At 43.3% G+C, this 17,647-nt stretch overlaps 1 protein-coding gene across 1 annotated transcript in view; it reads right to left on the bottom strand.

The window, feature by feature from the left end:
* MASP1 (MBL associated serine protease 1) overlaps positions 1–12,511 on the bottom strand; it is a 95,823-nt gene extending 83,312 nt beyond the window's left edge. Inside the window, exon 1 of the mRNA XM_066602271.1 lies at positions 12,425–12,511. Within this exon, the coding sequence (XP_066458368.1) occupies positions 12,425–12,429 (5 nt within the window). The 5' untranslated portion in view covers positions 12,430–12,511. The remainder of the gene's footprint in view (positions 1–12,424) is intronic.
* Positions 12,512–17,647: the final 5,136 nt, after the last annotated feature.

Raw genomic sequence — 17,647 nt, 5'->3', positions numbered from 1 at the left:
AATTGGCATTCAAGAACTGTTTCATTCTGCTATTAAAAGAAGCACTGGGAGTTTTAGACTAGTCTCACAGATGAGGCTTTAATGTAATTTTTTTTTAGCCAAAGACAAAAACAGTAATTAAAAATAAGGAAAAGTATAAAAGTATTAAGTCTTGAATCACACATACAGTTTTAGTGGCAAATACAGATGTAGATACAAGAGAGAATTATCAGTTTTTTCTTTATACATTTCTTTCTTTTTGGATCCATCATTAGTATAACAAAGAAAAATTGTATCAAAAGCTGCAACATTAACTGAAAGTGTGATCAGGATTTAAAATCTTATAAAATATAACAAAAACATCATTTGCGAAGAAGGCCTAACAAGAAAGAAAAATGTTAGAGCAAGAACTCTATAAAAGAGATACAGCATAGAAAAAGTCTTGGAGGCAAGCGATAAGGTAAGTGATTTGCTTAAAAAGGTTTTCCAGTGAAATACTACTGATGACCTATCCTCAGGATAGGTCATCAATAGTTGATCGACTGGGGTCTGTTGCTCAGGAACCCCACCGATCAGCTGAGCGAGCACATGCTGTCCTCGACGCAAATACACAGAGGTCGGAGCTGAAGCAGCAGAAGTCTCTGCTCCGACCACTGTATAGTGGTCAGCACTTGTAACTGCAGGCACAGCTTGTGTTGATTTCATTGAGAGCTGTGCCTGCAGTTACAAGCACCGGCCACTACACAGAGATCAGCGCAGAGATTTCCACTGCTTCAGCTCCGACCTCTGTGTATTTACGGTGCTGACAGCATGCGCCCATTCAGCTGATCTGTCGAGGACCTGAGTGACGGACCCCAGACGATCAAATATTGATGACCTATCCTGAGTATAGGTCATCAATAGTATTTTTCACGGAAAACCCCCTTAACTAAACAAAGTGTAAAACAAAGTCAAACAATCAGTAAAGTGTTCACAAAATGGAAAAGTAAAAACATACTCTAGAAGTCAGTAATGCACAAAGAAAAGAAGAAAAGTATTAGTAACCATTATGCAGTTGGCAAGAGCTTGCACCCAACTTACATCGCCCTTGTAGCATTAAAGGGGTTGTCCCGCGATAGCAAGTGGGGTTAAGCACTTCTGTATGACCATATTAATGAACTTTGTAATATACATCGTGCATTAAATATTGGCCATACAGAAGTTATACACTTACCCCCTCCGGTGCTGGCGTCCCCGTCTCCATGGCGCCGACCAAAGCTGCCTTCTGCCTGGATTAGACGCGCTTGCGCAGTCTGCCCTCTTCTGTCCGGCTCCGGCGTGCTCGCGCCGCAGAGGTCTTCTGCGCATGCGCAGAAGACCTGTGCAGTGCGAGCACGCCGGAGCGGCCCCTTCAGCACAAGCGCGTCTAATCCAGGCAGAAGGCGGCTTTGGTCGGCGCCATGGAGACGGGGACGCCAGCACCGGAGGGGGTAAGTGTATAACTTCTGTATGGCCAACATTTAATGCACGATGTATATTACAAAGTGCATTAATATGGTCATACAGAAGTGCTTAACCCCACTTGCTATCGCGGGACAACCCCTTTAAGAGTAGCGATTGAGTTACACCAGGGCCCCCAAATGTGAGTGAATTTTTCAAGACATTTGTGGTTTTTGTAGACATATGAGACAACCTGATTAACTAGGACTTTCCATTGACTCGTCGTCGCGGTCTTGGAGTTATCCAATGCAAACCAATAGCTTTGCGAACAAAAAAATCTTACTCTAATGAAAATACGGTGGTAATGTTGTCACTGCGCTGCATAAAGAATACCAAATATACATATCAAGGGGTCTGATGGAATAAGAAAACCCAAGACATCTGATATAGTGTCTAATACTTGTCCCCAAAAAGCTAGGAGGGAGGGACAATCCCAAAGCATATGCTAGAAATCAACTGGTGCATATTGACACCTGTGACACAATGGGGATGGAATTATTCCCACTCTAAGGAGATGCACCAGTGTTAAATCAGCCTGATGAATAATATATAACCGAGTTAGTTTGTTATTGGCTGCAGGAGAAACGAGTGTCGGAAACTCCAGGATCTCCACTCAACTCTCATCATTAATAGAAGGTATTTTTAATAGGAATGAGTACTACAGAGGGGACAATAAATGTGATGACAGAATTTAGGCAAGTAGCCAATACATTGGTCAAGATCTTGTAATCGCTATTTAATAATGAAATGGGTCTGTAAAAACCACACTTTAGGGAGTCTTTCAAGAGAACTATAATATTGGCATTATAGAGGGAAGCTGGTATGCTACCAGCCTCAAAAGCCTCTCTCAATGTCTGGTGTAACAATGGTGCAATGATGTCTCTATGATTAACCCATCTGGGCCAGGTGACTATTGGCTACTGGCAAGATCCCCTATAGCTTCCAACACTTCATCCAAAGTAATAGGGGCATCAACAAAGTTTATAAAAGTAGGGAAGAGAGAAGGGAATTGAATATGATCTAAATAAGAGTCAATCTCCGTGGGAGTGGAGGACGAGACAGATTGATATAATGTATTATAGAAATCTTGGAAACACAGCAAGATATCATAATTATCCACGAGAAGAGTACCATCAACTACTCTAATTTGAAGCACAGCAGGGGACGACTGAGACTGTCTGATCATATGAGCCATCAATTTGCCAGACTGATTCCCCAGCTCATAAAAGGATTGCCTGGTGAAAAAAAACAGATATCTTGCTGCTTTGTTATGCAGATGCTGCATATATAATGTACCCGCACCCAGCCAGGCCTCCCTATTAACATCTGGTGGGTCTGAGATACACACCACTTTGGACTGGATGAATATTCCACCAATTCACTTTCTTTCAGAGAGATGACCTTTTCAATATAAGAGATAGTGGACCAGCAGCATCCTCTCAAATAAGCTTTGAAGGTGTTCCATTTTATAAGTGGATTTGTGTAGTTTGCATTATCATCAAGATATACAGTTAAATGGTCTGGAATTCCATCATTGTTTCCAATAAGAGACAGCAATAATCTGTGTATTTTCCAGTGTATAGGTCATAAGTTATTAGTGAAGGAAAGAGTCAATAGCATAGGGGAATATTGTTGTGGTAGATACTCCACTGCATCAACAAAAGAGAATACACCTAGATTCCCTATCATATAGTCAATTCTAGAAAGGGTGTGTCTTTGAAAAGAGACTAGTTTTGGGATGTTTCAAGTGCCACAAATCATGCCTTCCTAACCCTGCCAACAGCTGGCAGAGTGGGGTTGGATGGAGATAGTTCTGAACTTCTGGGAGAAGAGGAGAACATTTTTCTTTAAGCGGGTCAAGCAATAAATTTAAATCTTCCATGCATATCAGCTTAGCAGTGGGGAACTGAGCTGCAAAAGCTGCAGCCATCTGTAGAATTGTTAGGGACGCTGGAGGCAGAAAGTAAACAGCTAGGATAACAAAAGGGATAAAATTGATCTTAACAGATGTGAACACATATCAGCCCTCAGAATCCACATTAGTGGAAATTTCTTCCCATGTGATTGAGCGATGGACCAACAGCGGTACCCCTCTAGAAAATGAAATATGGTGGAAGTGTTTTTCCCATAGTATCCATGGCTTGTGAAGATGCTAAACAGTATGCTTTAATAAGGTGTGTCTCCTGCAAACAGATAATTTGAGGGTTATATTTTTGAATCTGAGAGAATATTAGAGTACGTTTGTGAGCAGATAATTGACCTCTAACATTCTAAGAGAATACGTGAAGATTTGCCATTTAAAATGACTGAAATGATCAGTTCAGGATCAGTACTCTGCCCATTAACCTTTGTAGTGGCCCGGGATGTTCAACAGGATGGTTACACAATCACTGGTCCTTAAACACCCGATTATGTACTTCTTCTGAGACATTTCTGGTATTGTACATCAGAAAGACCCAGTGGTTCCTTTTTCTTCATGGGCGATGGCGTATTCTGCCCGGTAACATTTGGCTCCAGATTGGTTTCTGCCATAAAAATTCCTGATTAAAAGAGGAGGATGTAAGCCTGGGAAAATGAGCAGGGCGAGGTAGGATGTGGGGAGGAGTTAGAGAGCAAGTGTGGAAGAATAGAGAGGAAGTGAAAGAGGCGTTAGGAGGAGTAGTCCTACAGAGGCAGATGAGGGAGGAGGTGTACAGCAGTGCTGCAGGAACTAAGGCTGTTTGGAGAGAAGGAGAGACTACAGGCTTCTAAAGACACATGCAGTGTGGAGGAAAACAGATTGGGATCTTTTCTACACAACAGTGAGTGATGTAAGCCTCTGTTAACACCAAAGCAGGGAAAGTACAGTTGTCCCAAGTCTCCATAATAACGTAGCCTTATGGGATTCTGTCTAGAGTAATCTTAAACCAAGTGAGAGATTATCGAAGATAGAACTGCTTAATTTCTTAAATGTACTGAAACCAGCATTATTGACTTGGCTAAACTGAAACCTGCATACTGTGAATTGTATAAATGCTTTAAGTTACTAAATTGCTTAGTAAACTGTGTGCCTTCGATTTACAACAAAGCTGAAGTGGACCCATCTCAGTTATTTTATTACCATCTATGGAAATTCACACCCCAAAGGTACTGGCGTCACGTGACACAACTGTTGGACATAGTCGCAATAAATTTTATTCTTGTTCCACTGCGTGCAACCGAGCTGGGCTCATTTGCCGTCATTGTTGGGAGGGATTGCAGAGCCACCTGTGACAACCACCTTGTTTACCTGTGGTCTCGCCCACATTTGGCTTGCCCGCCGCACCTACAGCACACATCCCAAGCCAAATACCAACTGTATATTATTATATATGACTAGTAATGAGGGATTTACATCTGCAGTTGAAATGAGATTGTGAATAAATAAACATAACGCCAATGAGGCTGGAACTCAGAACAGAACCTAGTACAAATATTAAGGATGCCATTAGATATTGTTGCTTCGTCAACAGGACAAAGCGTAACGTGGCACTAAAATAATATAAGGATGTAGCCCACTATAGGGAAGCAATCCCTCAGGTTCATAAGCTTCCCGTTGTTGGGTCAGCCGATACAGATGAAAAAAGAGTGGTAATTATACAAGACATAAAAGCATAAGAAACAAAAATCATCAATGAACATAAAGCTAAATGTAAATGTCAGGGAGAGCCAGTGATAACTATGATATTGACGCCGTGTCCTCAAGTCAGTGATAAGGGGAATATTGCATTTGTTGCAGCAAATCATTGGCTTCCCTGGGAGATGTGAGAAAAGTGCCCAGTCTCCATCCACCTCAGGTAGACAGACAGGGTATGCCAATGCGTATGGGATATTTTGATCATGGAGGCGCCTCTAAACATCTACAAAGGTGGCCCTGTGCTTCTGTAAATCCAGATAAAACTCAGGAAAAATCTAGATCAGGGTATTTTTAAAATGCAGTTATTTCGCTGCTCGGGCACATTGGAGAGCTTTGTCTCTATCCTAACAATTAAGCATTAGGGCAAGCAATGTGTGGGGTGGGGCTCAAGTAGGAGAAGGCCGCACAGGCTACCCGTGTGCTCGTTCCACTGCAAAGGCTGACGAGAAAGTGGTCGAAGGAAAGAGCTCTTTCAGCCAGGATTCAACTAGTACATCTGGGTTTCTACCCTCCACTTTCTCCGTAATTCTAATGTTATTATCACATAGTTTGTTTTCAAGACGGTCAGCCTTCTGTTAGAGCAACTCCGCTTTCTTAGCAAGATCTGATAAAATATTCTGAACATCTGCAGTATGGTTTTCTAGGGAGCTAATAGGGTTTTCAGTTTGCTCCACATGCTCTCTTAGAAGTTGTTTTACCAGCCCAACATTTACCTTCACCTCATCAATTTTCCCAGTCAGGGATGATTTACAGGCAGCAATTGCAGCTAGAACGTGGTCAGAGACTTGTTTAAGTGTAAGGTCCTCTACTGTGTCTGATATGCTAGAGTCAGAGGGCTGTTGAGCGCTGGTTCTAGTTGCAGATGTTCTCTGCAGGATGGGGAAGCGAATCCTCTCTTGGTTGTCTAAATCAAATTCTTTAAGGCGGTTCCCTGCAGAGCTACAGCCATGCTTCTCCATGGTAGAATGCACTTGTGGAATAAGTACACAATCAACAGGGGCTACAACTCCAGCAGAGTCTGTGTGCCCAAGGAGCAAGTAATGTAATGTCCAAAGAATATATATGTCTGGAGGTGAAGTAATGAAAGAATGCAACACACACTCCTTGTTCCCCACAGTCAATTAAAAAGCCCAGAGAAGATGGGAGTAGTAGTTAGTGGAGTCACTTTAGAGGAACTGAAACAATTATTAAGGCAGGATCCCACAATAGCCACACAAATGTAATCCACCAACCTCCTGTTGTAGCTCAGCAGCATATCAGGCAGTAGAACCAAAGGGTCCTACAGGAGGTCTGTATTACTTAGATAGGTCCCTCTGAGGGCAGCACCCCAATATGATGCCTGGTAATAATCCAGCATGTGAGAGCCTTGAGATGCTAGCGGTAAGGTGCAGCAGCCCGTTGAGTAATTAGGAAGGGCAGCAGTGTCGCTGCAATCAGGCAGCTTGTAGCCACCATCCTCAGCTGGTATAGCCACAGCTGGTGATTCCACAAAGCCACGCTATCCGCAAGAGGCCGCCTGTAGATGGGCGAAAATTCCGCGGCGGGATTTCCTGCGAAATTTCCACCCTTGGAAGCTGCCATAGGATTGCGTTAGCAAACGCAATCCTAGGCAGACGGCTGCGGTTTGGCCGCGCAAAATCTGTTCTATTTCTGCGAGCCCCGCACAGAAACGTCACTCACTGTCCGCCGGCTCCGGTCTGCGCACATGAAAGATCTGGAGCTGCGGGGCACGGGTGAGTATGCGCTGCTCTCTGCAGGTGCTCGGGTCGGGTCCCTTGGCGAGAATTCTCGCTGCCAGATCCGACCTGGCCGTCTGCAGGCGGCCAAAGAGAGGGATGAGCCACCGCCAGTGCGAGCAGAAATTCGGGTAGGCCACGCTCGCAAAGCAGTTCATCATGCCAGTTCAGGGTTCCAGTGGTGCTGCTGTTCCCCCTATGCAGGTGCAATATATCTTGCTTCTCTGCTGGAACTCTAGTCTTTGGCAGGATGGGGACAAGATTGATGGGATCGATTGATCGACTTTTGGCTGGAGCACTTAGGACATGTGATTTGTCATGTCAAGCATTGGCCATGTCCCCAGATTTTACTGTTTATTAGAGGCATATGGCAGAAATGGGATTAAAAGCAGCAGTAGTTTATGCTTCTTTGAGTTAATTCAAAAAATAAAGGTATTATACAGTTTTCCTTTCTCAAGTTACTTTGATTTAATTGAACTAAACCGAAAGTTCCGGGCTACATGGAGAGGTCATCTTTCATTTCACACAAACGTATGGCCTTGAGTTGCATTCTAATAGGAATGAATTGCAAAGGTTACATTACATTTATTATTCAGATTTCCTGAACTATACCTGTTGCATGAGGCTGGGCTCACACGGCCTGGTCGGATTCCGCATGTAGGAGACCTGCAGTGGATTCCATCTGTGCGCCCACCGGGTAACCCTGCGTACGCCATTTATTTATATTGCGTATGACCACATACTCACGCAGGTGGTCAAGTGCAGTACAGCTTTTTTTTTTGTTTGGATTTCCTTCACCGTCGCTTAGCGAGGACATGAGTACCCGCAGGCCATATGCAATGCAATTGCGTATGGGATGTGAGTATATCCGCGACCATAAAGCACATGAGGCTCTATGGTTGTGGATTTTGTGCTAAAAAGAGCGTGCTGTGACTTTTCTTTTGCTCATGAAATACGTAATTCATACCTGCAGGTGCGAAGGAAACTTCCGCACATGCCTTTCAATGTTCGCATATTACGGCAGATCGCCAGCACGGACGCTGATCGCGGAATTCGCAATTAAAATCCAGTCGTGAGAGACCGGCCTCAGTGGTTCTATCACAGTTAGGCCACCTGCACACGGGCGGAAATCCCGCGGCGGGATTTCCCGCTGGATTTCCGCCGCTCAAAGCCTGCATAGGAGTGCATTACAATACGCATTCCTATGCAGACGGCCGCGCGAAATGTCGCAAACAAACCGCGACATGTCCTATTTTTGTGCGGGGCTCGCAGAGTCTCGCACAGATACGTCACTCACCCGGCCGCCGGCTCCTCTCTGCGCATGCGCCGGCAGCCGGTACATGAAAGAGTCGGGGCCGCTGGGCACGGGTGAGTACGCGCTCGTCTCTGCAGGCGCTCAGGTCGGGTCCCGCAGCGAGAATTCTTGCCGCCGGATCCGACCCGCTCGTCTGCAGGCGGCCTTACGCAGCAGTCATTTGCAGCTGCAGTGATCTGGAGACAGAATCTCACTGAGACTCTCATGTGGTGTAAATTAATGCATTCAGATTGGTGCAACAGTTGTGAGACTTCGGATTTGAAGCTGTTGGACAGTACTGACTTAATAAATTGAAAAATATTATTTTCCTTTAGATTTTTACAAGTACTTGCATATGTTAAAAAGTAAATGTTTTTGCAATATGAGAGTGTTAGAGACATCATTTTCCACCGAGAAGCCAAATGCATTCAGTGCAACAGTTTAAAAGCATGAAGCCATGAAAGCCCACTGAAGAACTTCCAGTTCAATTGAAGAAACACGGAAGCAATTTAGGTTAGACAAAAATGAGCATCAATGTTCTTCTTAGGGGATGTGTCATAAGAAAATAACCTACTGTTTAAATTAAGCCATGCTTTATGACCTTTACAGAGGTCATCGTGCAGGGAGGGAGAGGAGCTGTGACCATGCAGTGTGAATTATGAATGGTCGATCCTGTGTTATATGTTTAGAGGTATCAACTTTGTAATTCTACCTGCAATGATCAGAAGTGTCCGCCTATTTTTAGGCTCAGGCTGAGTTTCCGCAGGGAGGAATCCCACCGAAAATCTCACGGCTTGGCCGCAGCGAAAAAACGCGAGATTTACGCCGGGAAAGTGCTGCTTCAAAACCCGCGGCACTTGGCCGCAGCTTTTGGAGCGGCTTGGTCACATGCTTTTCCTTTGCCTCAACGGAAAAAAAAGATTGACATGCTGCGGCCAGGGAATCTCGTCCTCATGGCTGGCTAACCCAGGGATTAGTGGCCGCAGGCAGACTTGCCGCAGCAAAATTCCGGACGGAATTTCCGCAGCAAATCCACCCTGTGTGAACCCAACCTTAGTGGCCAGAACAAACACTGCCAAACATTAGGCTTATTTTTTTAATATTCAGTGACATGGAAAATGGAAAAAACTATGCTTAACATAAAAACTTGACTTAAACAGTAGGTGATTTCCTTTTGACATATTCCCTTCATCTAATATTAAACCAATACTATGCTTACAACTATACAACCCAAGTGCTTAGCAGAACAATAAAGAGCTTTTAGACAGTGACTGAAGTTTGCATTAACAGTCCACAAATTAGAACATTATCAACTATGTGGGAGAAATTTGACAGAAGCTCAAATGCGGGATAAATCTTCATTGCCACAATGGAGTTATAAACAGTTTCAAATCTGAGAAACTGACATTATTAAAATGTTAAAAGTACACATTTCTGACATCCCTTTTGTCTCTATATATACACTATTTAATGTAGAAGTATCAACATGTTTTTTAATTAAATGTGTCCAAAAGTAAATAGAAAATGTGATGCACACAGATCTATAGTATACTTATGTTATCAACAGAAAAAAATCAGATTACTAGATTGACAAGTCTATGGGTTGGTTACAGTCGCCTATTAAAATACATGAAACATTAATTTTAGAGATGAGCGAGCGTACTCGGCCACACCCCTTTTTCGCCCGAGCGCTGCAATTTTCGAGTACTTCCGTACTCGAGCGAAAAGATTCAGGGGGCGCCGTGGGTGAGTGGGGGGTTGCAGCGGGGAGTGGGGGGGAGAGAGAGAGAGTGAGGGCTCCCCCCTGTTCCCCGCTGCTACCCCCCGAAAATCGCGGTGCTCGATCGAGTAATTACTCGAAACGAGTATATTTGCTCATCTCAATTAATTTCCTTTTTCATAGCTCAGAGAGATCCAGATAAGATTACAAGTTCTCATGAGTCCCCTCCTTGAAGCATATGCATACAACTTAAGTTGTAGAATCATATGGGTGTGGTATGTATGGCTTTTAAAAAACTATGTACTACTATGGTACAATAATGTGAAGAGCCTTTTTTACTGTACATTGACACTAACTTTTACTAAATATTTTACTTATAGTGTCGGTACATTAATTAAGAATATACAAATTTAGGAAAAACAGAAAAACCTTTTGAATACCATCTGTAACAATACTATCCTAAAACCATCTATATGTAGAATACAACATTAAAGGGGTATTTCCACCACAAGTTATCCCCTAGGTACAGGTTAGGAGATAAGTTTGCTGATTGGTGAGCGTGCAACTGCTGGGTCGATCCCAAGAATGCAACCCTGAAGTGTGGGCAGCAGAGGAAGCCCAGTATCCACTCTATTCACTTCAATAGAAGCACTGGAGCCAAGTTCAAGCACTCCATTGCCTCCAGTAGTCCCATTGAGGTGAATGGAGTGGAGGTGAGTATGCATGTCTTCCACTTCTCACATGTAAGGATGCGCCAGAGCTAAATTCTTGGAATCACTGGGGATCCCAGCAGTTGGCCACCCACCAATCAGCATGTTATCACCTGCCATGTGGATATGGGGATACATGCTGTGGTGGGACAACCCTTTTGTAAATATACTTACTTAGGCCCCCCCATCCAAGGCCCTGATACAATATCGCAAGTGATATTCCGCTGCGGGGAGGAGGGGAAGAGCTGTCAGGTCTCCGCGCTGAGCCTATCTGACAGCATGCAGCGATTTGAATCCCGCGAGCGGAGAATCGCTATGATTCTCTGCTTGTAGACGTCGGGCCTGCGATTTCCATAGCAACACTATGGAAAGCGTTCACTGCGGATAACGTAATGAACTATCGCCCATGGACAGGAGCCCTTAAATATATATATTACTTCAGAGAAAGATTTGACAACTACTTGTTGCATCCATATGGCTTTATCTGCATTGACAGATACACTACACTACACATGAAGTAACTCTATAGACAAGGGTCATGAGACATCTTTAAACAAACACAACTCACTCCATAAGCAAGACTGCAATAGCATTGTTTAGGGACTTAATTTTTTGCTGAGCATGAAAGTTAGAAGTTTTGGGAACATGTCAACAAAACGCATCACAAACTGGGATATTGGTTAGACATGGAGTAGAACAGTCCAAGCACGTGCCATACTTGGAAAACATTAGAACCATTTTTGTAAAACATTTTCTATACCAAAAAGCTGTCAGCCTATTCTAAGTCATATCCAGCATATATTGTGAATATGTGTGCAACATTTCAGTGCGTAAGCTCTAACATGGAACTGAGAATGACAATTTTTTTAACAAAATTACCCCAACATTTGCTCATTTGTGATCCCTTTAATATTATTTCCATGTGTAATAAAATATTGCAATAAAGTTTTGTTCCTAATATCACTGTTGTAGCCTATGACACTAGTGCAATAAGGAATGAATGACATAATCTGATGATTTTTTGTATCATTCACACAATCTGGTGATAAGAATGAATAGTGCTGCAATGTATTTCAATAATCTATGCAATCTACTCCTCTACAGTACCATGCACTTGTGCTTACACAGCCTTTGATATCCTCCTTTTTTCTCAATGTCAACCTGGGTTTGGTGCAAGAACACATTTTTTTGGGTGTGGGGTTTACCTTAAAGGTAATTCCCATCTTTTATTACTGTGAAGTCTTACTACATGAACTAAAGTACACGTAGCACTAATGATAGAGGCACAGTACTACTGTGGCCTGTATAATCAATCTGTGGCCTTGTAAATTTGTATATCACTTCAGTGCAATTACTTTTTATTGTGACATTCTCTACTAATTATAACCTACAGTCTCTTGCAGTAATACCTAATGAGATGTAAATTTCACATTATGTCATATTGTTTTACATTTGTCAGTAATAGTTACATATAAAGAGCATGTGAGAATAACTTGAATTAATCTTCATCAATGTGCAAGATATATATAATGCAGTGACCTGCTGCATATCACTAATAACATATATATCTATATATCCTATTATTGCAATAGAATGAGGTTTTGTCAGTCGCCTTTGAAATCTTTCTCAAAAGATTAGATGCTAACAGAAGAATTGAATAATATAATGAAACATGCCAGCTACACTAGCAGACAAGCTGAGCTACACACAACATCCATATCACAGATTCTTAATACCAATTGTTTCTAACTTTCTATTACAGCACTCGAGCAGTCAGACACTCATTCTAAATCACCTCCAAGTTATGACTTCTTAAAGTTTCCTCTGCACCTTGTGACTTTTCCTACTAACCTCATGTTGGCAGCCTGTGCTGTTCTCTGCCTTGTATCTCCTTTGTGTATGTGTGTGTGTGCCTTGTCCCAATTGCTGCTCTGCTTGGGTCTATCTTTGTTGTGTGGCTTCTGTGTTGTGTGCCTGGGAGTGAGTGCTGCTATTCTGTACTCTGGTCACGCCTTCTAGTCTGTAACTGTTCTTCAGTAGGAGAAAAAAAGAAATGCCTGACAGGACTTTAAAATAAGTACTTAAGTTGGAAGAGAAGAACAAGAAAAGGAAAAAGAGTTGAAGTATTTTTACAAATGTACTCCTTGAAGTGCTGCAACACAATTACAATTTCCAGACCTCCACAAGCTTTATGAAATTGCACTGATCAATAGGTAACAATATTATAAACTTAAAAAATATATAAATTATGATTTATATATATAAAAATACTTATAGTATATGTGCATAGAATAATGGAAATTAATATTCATGGTGTTTTGTGTGCTTAATTACTTGTAAAGTAATTAACACAAGAGAGGACAGTATATAGTTGAAATTGATCTGGAAAAGCTTGAGGCTTGGGCAGAAAAGTGGTCAATGAGGGTTAACACTCTAAATGTAAGGTTATACAGATGGGCAGGGGAAATACATGTCACCATTACACACTAAGGGTGCGTTCACACGAGCGCATAAACGGCGCGTTTCTGCGCTCAATCGTATAAACGTGATCATCTTATGCGTTGGTTTCCAATGTATTCGTTCGCACGGGCGATTTTACGGCGCGTAAAAACGGCAACCCGAAAAAAAGACGGAACATACGCGACCGAAATACGCGCCAACGCATATTCGATGGCCAAAAAGATAGTTTGCAAAGTAGGAACAAACGATAATACGCTTTCTAGCTCTGGTCATGATTGCCGAAAAACGTTCTTTCGGGCGATTATACGCTGCGCACGTGCGAACGTAAATACGCCTACGCTCGTGTGAACGCACCCTAAATGAGAAACCATTGGGTAACACTGACATGGAGAAGGACTTGGGGATATACGTTAACAGCAAACTTAACTGGAGCAACCAGTGTCAGGCAGCTGCTGCCAAAGCAAATAGGATCATGGATGCATTAAGAGGTCTTTGGGCACATGATAAGAAGACTGTTCTTCCTTTTACAAGTCACTGGTCAGACCACACATTGAATATTGAGTACAGTTTTGGGCACCAGTATTGAAGAAAGACATATCAGAGCTTGAGGGGGAAAAAGATGGGGAACTAAAGTAATAAATGGAATGGGCGGACTACAATACCCAGACAGGTTATCAAAATTGGGGTTATTTAGTTTAGAAAAAAGACGGCTGAGGGGCGTCCTAATAACTATGTATAAATATATCAGGGGACAATACAGAGCTCTCTTCCATCATCTGTTTATACCCAGGACTTTAACAAGAGAGCGCCCTCTATGTCTAGAGCACATGTGTCAAACACAAGGCCCGCAGGCCGAATCAGGCCCGCTAACTTATTTTATTTGGCCCGCAGCATGCCGACGGCTGCTCCCCACTGAAGCGATTACCAACTGGGGTGCCGCAGCTCCCCGCTGGTAATCGCTCCTAGCGCTGATCCCGGAGCACACTCTAATGTCAGTGTGCAGCCGGGATCCTCCTCCCCTGAGTCCCCTGCTCATCAGTTCCACAGGAGAGGACTCAGGGAGGAAGCGTGCCGGGCGCATATTAACTTTTTCCACAACACTTCTGCCCTATTAAGCAATTCCAGCAACCTGATTGGTTGTTTGGGTTGACTGATTCACCAAACAACCAATTAGGTTGCTGGAATTGCTGAATAGGGCAAAAGTGTTGTGGAATAAGTTAATATGTGTGATGTCAGTGTGCACCAAGGGATCAGCGCGAGCAGAGGGGGAGCAGCGCTGACAGCAAAGAGGAAGTAAGTATATGGGTTGGGGGGGAACTATTATTACTGAGGGGGGTTTATATTACTGAAGGGGGGTTATTATTACTGAGGGGGGTTAATATGACTGTGGGGGGGGGTTAATATGACTGTGGGGGGTTAACATTACCGATGGGGATAATATTATTACTGGCGGGGGTTAATATTGCTGAGGGGGATAATATTATTGCAGAGGGGATAATTTTACTGTGGGGTTATTACTACTGAGGGAGTAAATATTATTACTGTGGAGGTCGCTATTACTACTGGGGCCACTGTGGGGGTCGTTATTACTACTGGGGCCTCTGGGGGGGGGTCGTTATTACTACTGGGGCCACGGTGGGGATCTTTATTACTACTGGGGCCACTGTGGGGTCGCTATTACTACTGGAGGCACTGTGAGGGTCACTGTTACTAATTTGGCCGCTGTGGGGGGTCGCTATTACTAATTTGGCCACTGTGGGGGGTCGCTATTAATAATTTGGCCACTGTGGAGGTCAATATTACTACTGGGGCCACTATAGTGGTCACTATTACTACTGCGACCACTATAGGGGTCACTTTTAGGCGTCGTTCACACGGGCGTAATCGAATTTTGGTCGCACAAATATGCTGCGTATTCGTGCAATTGAAAATCGCTTATGCCTGCTGTGGGGGTCGCTATTACTACTGGGGCCACTGTGGGGGTCGCTATTACTACTGGGGCCACTGTGGGGGTCGTAATTACTACTGAGGCCACTGTAGGGGTCGTTATTACTACTGGGGCCACTGTGGTGGTCGCTATTACTACTGGAGCCACTGTGGGGGTCGCTATTACTAATTTGGCCACTGGGGGGTCGCTATTACTAATTTGGCCACTGTGGGGGTCAATATTACTACTAGGGCCACTATATGGGTCACTATTATTACTGCGACCACTATAGGAGGTTACTATTAGGGCTCGTTTACACGGACATAATCGTATTTTGGTCGCACAAATACGCTGCGTATTTGTGCAATCAAAAATCACTTATCCCTGCATATTTGGGCATGCAAAAAAGAACGCAGATGGGCCCACTGAAATGGTCTGCAAATATGCAGTGAATACACAGGTTTCCTGCGCATTGACCATGTATTTGTGTGGCCCATTCACTCCAATGGCCTATTGGGGTGCATAGTACACAAAAAAATAGGTCGTGCTGTGCGAAAATATACATCATGTGAATGAACTCATTGAAATCAATGGCTTCTATTCACTGCATATTATGTATGCAAATACGCTTGTGTGGACAGGCCCTTACTATACTGTCTTACAATCGGCCCTTTGAAGGTCACCATAAGGCCTTAGTCAGATGGGCGTTTTTTCGCGCGATTTGCGGATCGCATGACGGATGCGCATCCGCAAATCGCGTGACCAGTGCCCGAAAATCGCCCGAAAATCTGCTCCTAGCCGCGTTTCATTAGAAACGGGCCGGAGCTGTCCAGCGCATTGCATTCAATGGAGCCGGCAATACAGCCGACTCCATTGAAAGCAATGGGCTGCGGGCGAGTGTGGGATGAATTGTCGGGAAGGGCTTAAATATATAAGCCCTTCCCTGCAATTCATCCAGAAAAGTGTTAAAATAAAAAATATATATATACTTACCTGCTCCCGGCAGCCGGAGTTCCGTGCGGCCGGCCTGCAGTGGGTGTGAAGGGGGTGTGAGTCAGACCTGCCCCCTGATTGGCTCAGCCAAGGTGCGATCTGCGATTTCTGTTCTATAATTTATCGGACGAGCGCATAAAAAGCGCTCATGTGTCCGATACCATTGCAAAGCAATGGTTTTATAAAATCGCCGGACGCATGCGCAAATCGCGGCAAAAAACGCCCGTCTGACTAAGGCCTAAGGCTGATGTGGCGCTCGGTGAAAATGAGTTTGACAACCCTGGTGTAGAGGAAAGAAGGTTTCTACACCGACATAGTGTGTGTGTGTGTGTGTGTGTGTGTGTGTGTGGGGGGGGGGGTATTTACTGTAAGAGCAGTGAGACTATGGAACTCTCTGCCTGAGGATGTGGTGATGGCAAAATTACTAAAAGAGTACAAGTGGAGCCTGGATGCCTTTGTTGAGTGTAAAAATAATGTTATAGTCACTGATGGCTATATGAAAGCCGTCCGTGCGTAGCCCGCTGCGTTTTATTTTCGGGACACATTGTGTCCGCAAATAAAATCTGCACATGTGCGTGGAGATAGAAATCTCCACGCACATACATGGGCAAATTGAGCAGCGTATCGCCCGCGCTGGGATCCACAATTCAATTTGCACCGTGTGCATGAGACCTAAAGCAGTGATTCACATTTTTTTGTGTGAGGATCTCTGAAACTTATTTCTACTCCCGGGAGCCTTTCTCTCCATTTCCATGTCAAAGAAGTTTCATCTTGAGGTAGGTAAAGCATTCTATTTTTCTTACCTGGCATGGTAGTCAGACTGTTCTGTTTTGCCAAGTATGTATGAGCAGGGTAAAATCAATTTGCCATCCCGACTGTGAAAGTGACAGGTTTCTCCTGCTATGGATTGGGGAACCCCTAACAAGGAAATTCTGGTTTGAGAACACTGTTCTAAGGGATTTGCATACTATGAATATCTTCTCAGCTTGGATGCACTTATCATGGTGGTCTTTAAAGGTGTTTTCAACGTTGCAGCTTTTTGAGTTAGTTATTGACGACACTAGCAAGATGCATTCTTTGCTCATGCCCAAAGTGTAGTATTTTGCAAAATCCTTTTCAAATAATGTATAACATTACTAAACATTTCTTGAATAAAAGAGAACAAACATAGAAAACCATACATATTTCATACCCCTGTAGATGTACAGTATAAAGTTAGCATGGTGTAAAAGGAATGCAAAGAATAGCAGAATGGCTTTTGCGTTACCGCTCCAAAGAAATTAATACAAATTAAACATATATACTAACATATATGTATCCCCAAATAACAATCCCTCATATATGTATGTAAACAGGAAAACAAAAAGGTACAGTTGTCAGAATACAGTGAGGCAAAATGGAAAAATACTCTGTGATCTCCAGGCCAAAAACTGACTGCAAACTTTAGGCCTCATTCACATGGACGATTTTTATGCAGCTACGTTACCCACGCTAAAAAAAAGAATCGTGACTTATAGAACCAATGGTTTCCTATGTAAGCCTTCAGATGAACGATTTTAAGCTGCACAAAAAAAAAATCGCACCTAAAAATATAGGATATAAGAGACTGAACTCAGCGACTGACATTACCCGCTGCATATAAAGATAACTCTTGACCTATGTTTTAACTGAAAAATGCTGGAGTGTCCATAGAC

The sequence above is a fragment of the Eleutherodactylus coqui genome, chromosome 1 (assembly GCF_035609145.1).
Source record: "Eleutherodactylus coqui strain aEleCoq1 chromosome 1, aEleCoq1.hap1, whole genome shotgun sequence".
Lineage (NCBI taxonomy): Eukaryota > Metazoa > Chordata > Amphibia > Anura > Eleutherodactylidae > Eleutherodactylus > Eleutherodactylus coqui.
This window is presented reverse-complemented; position numbering and strand designations above follow the sequence as displayed.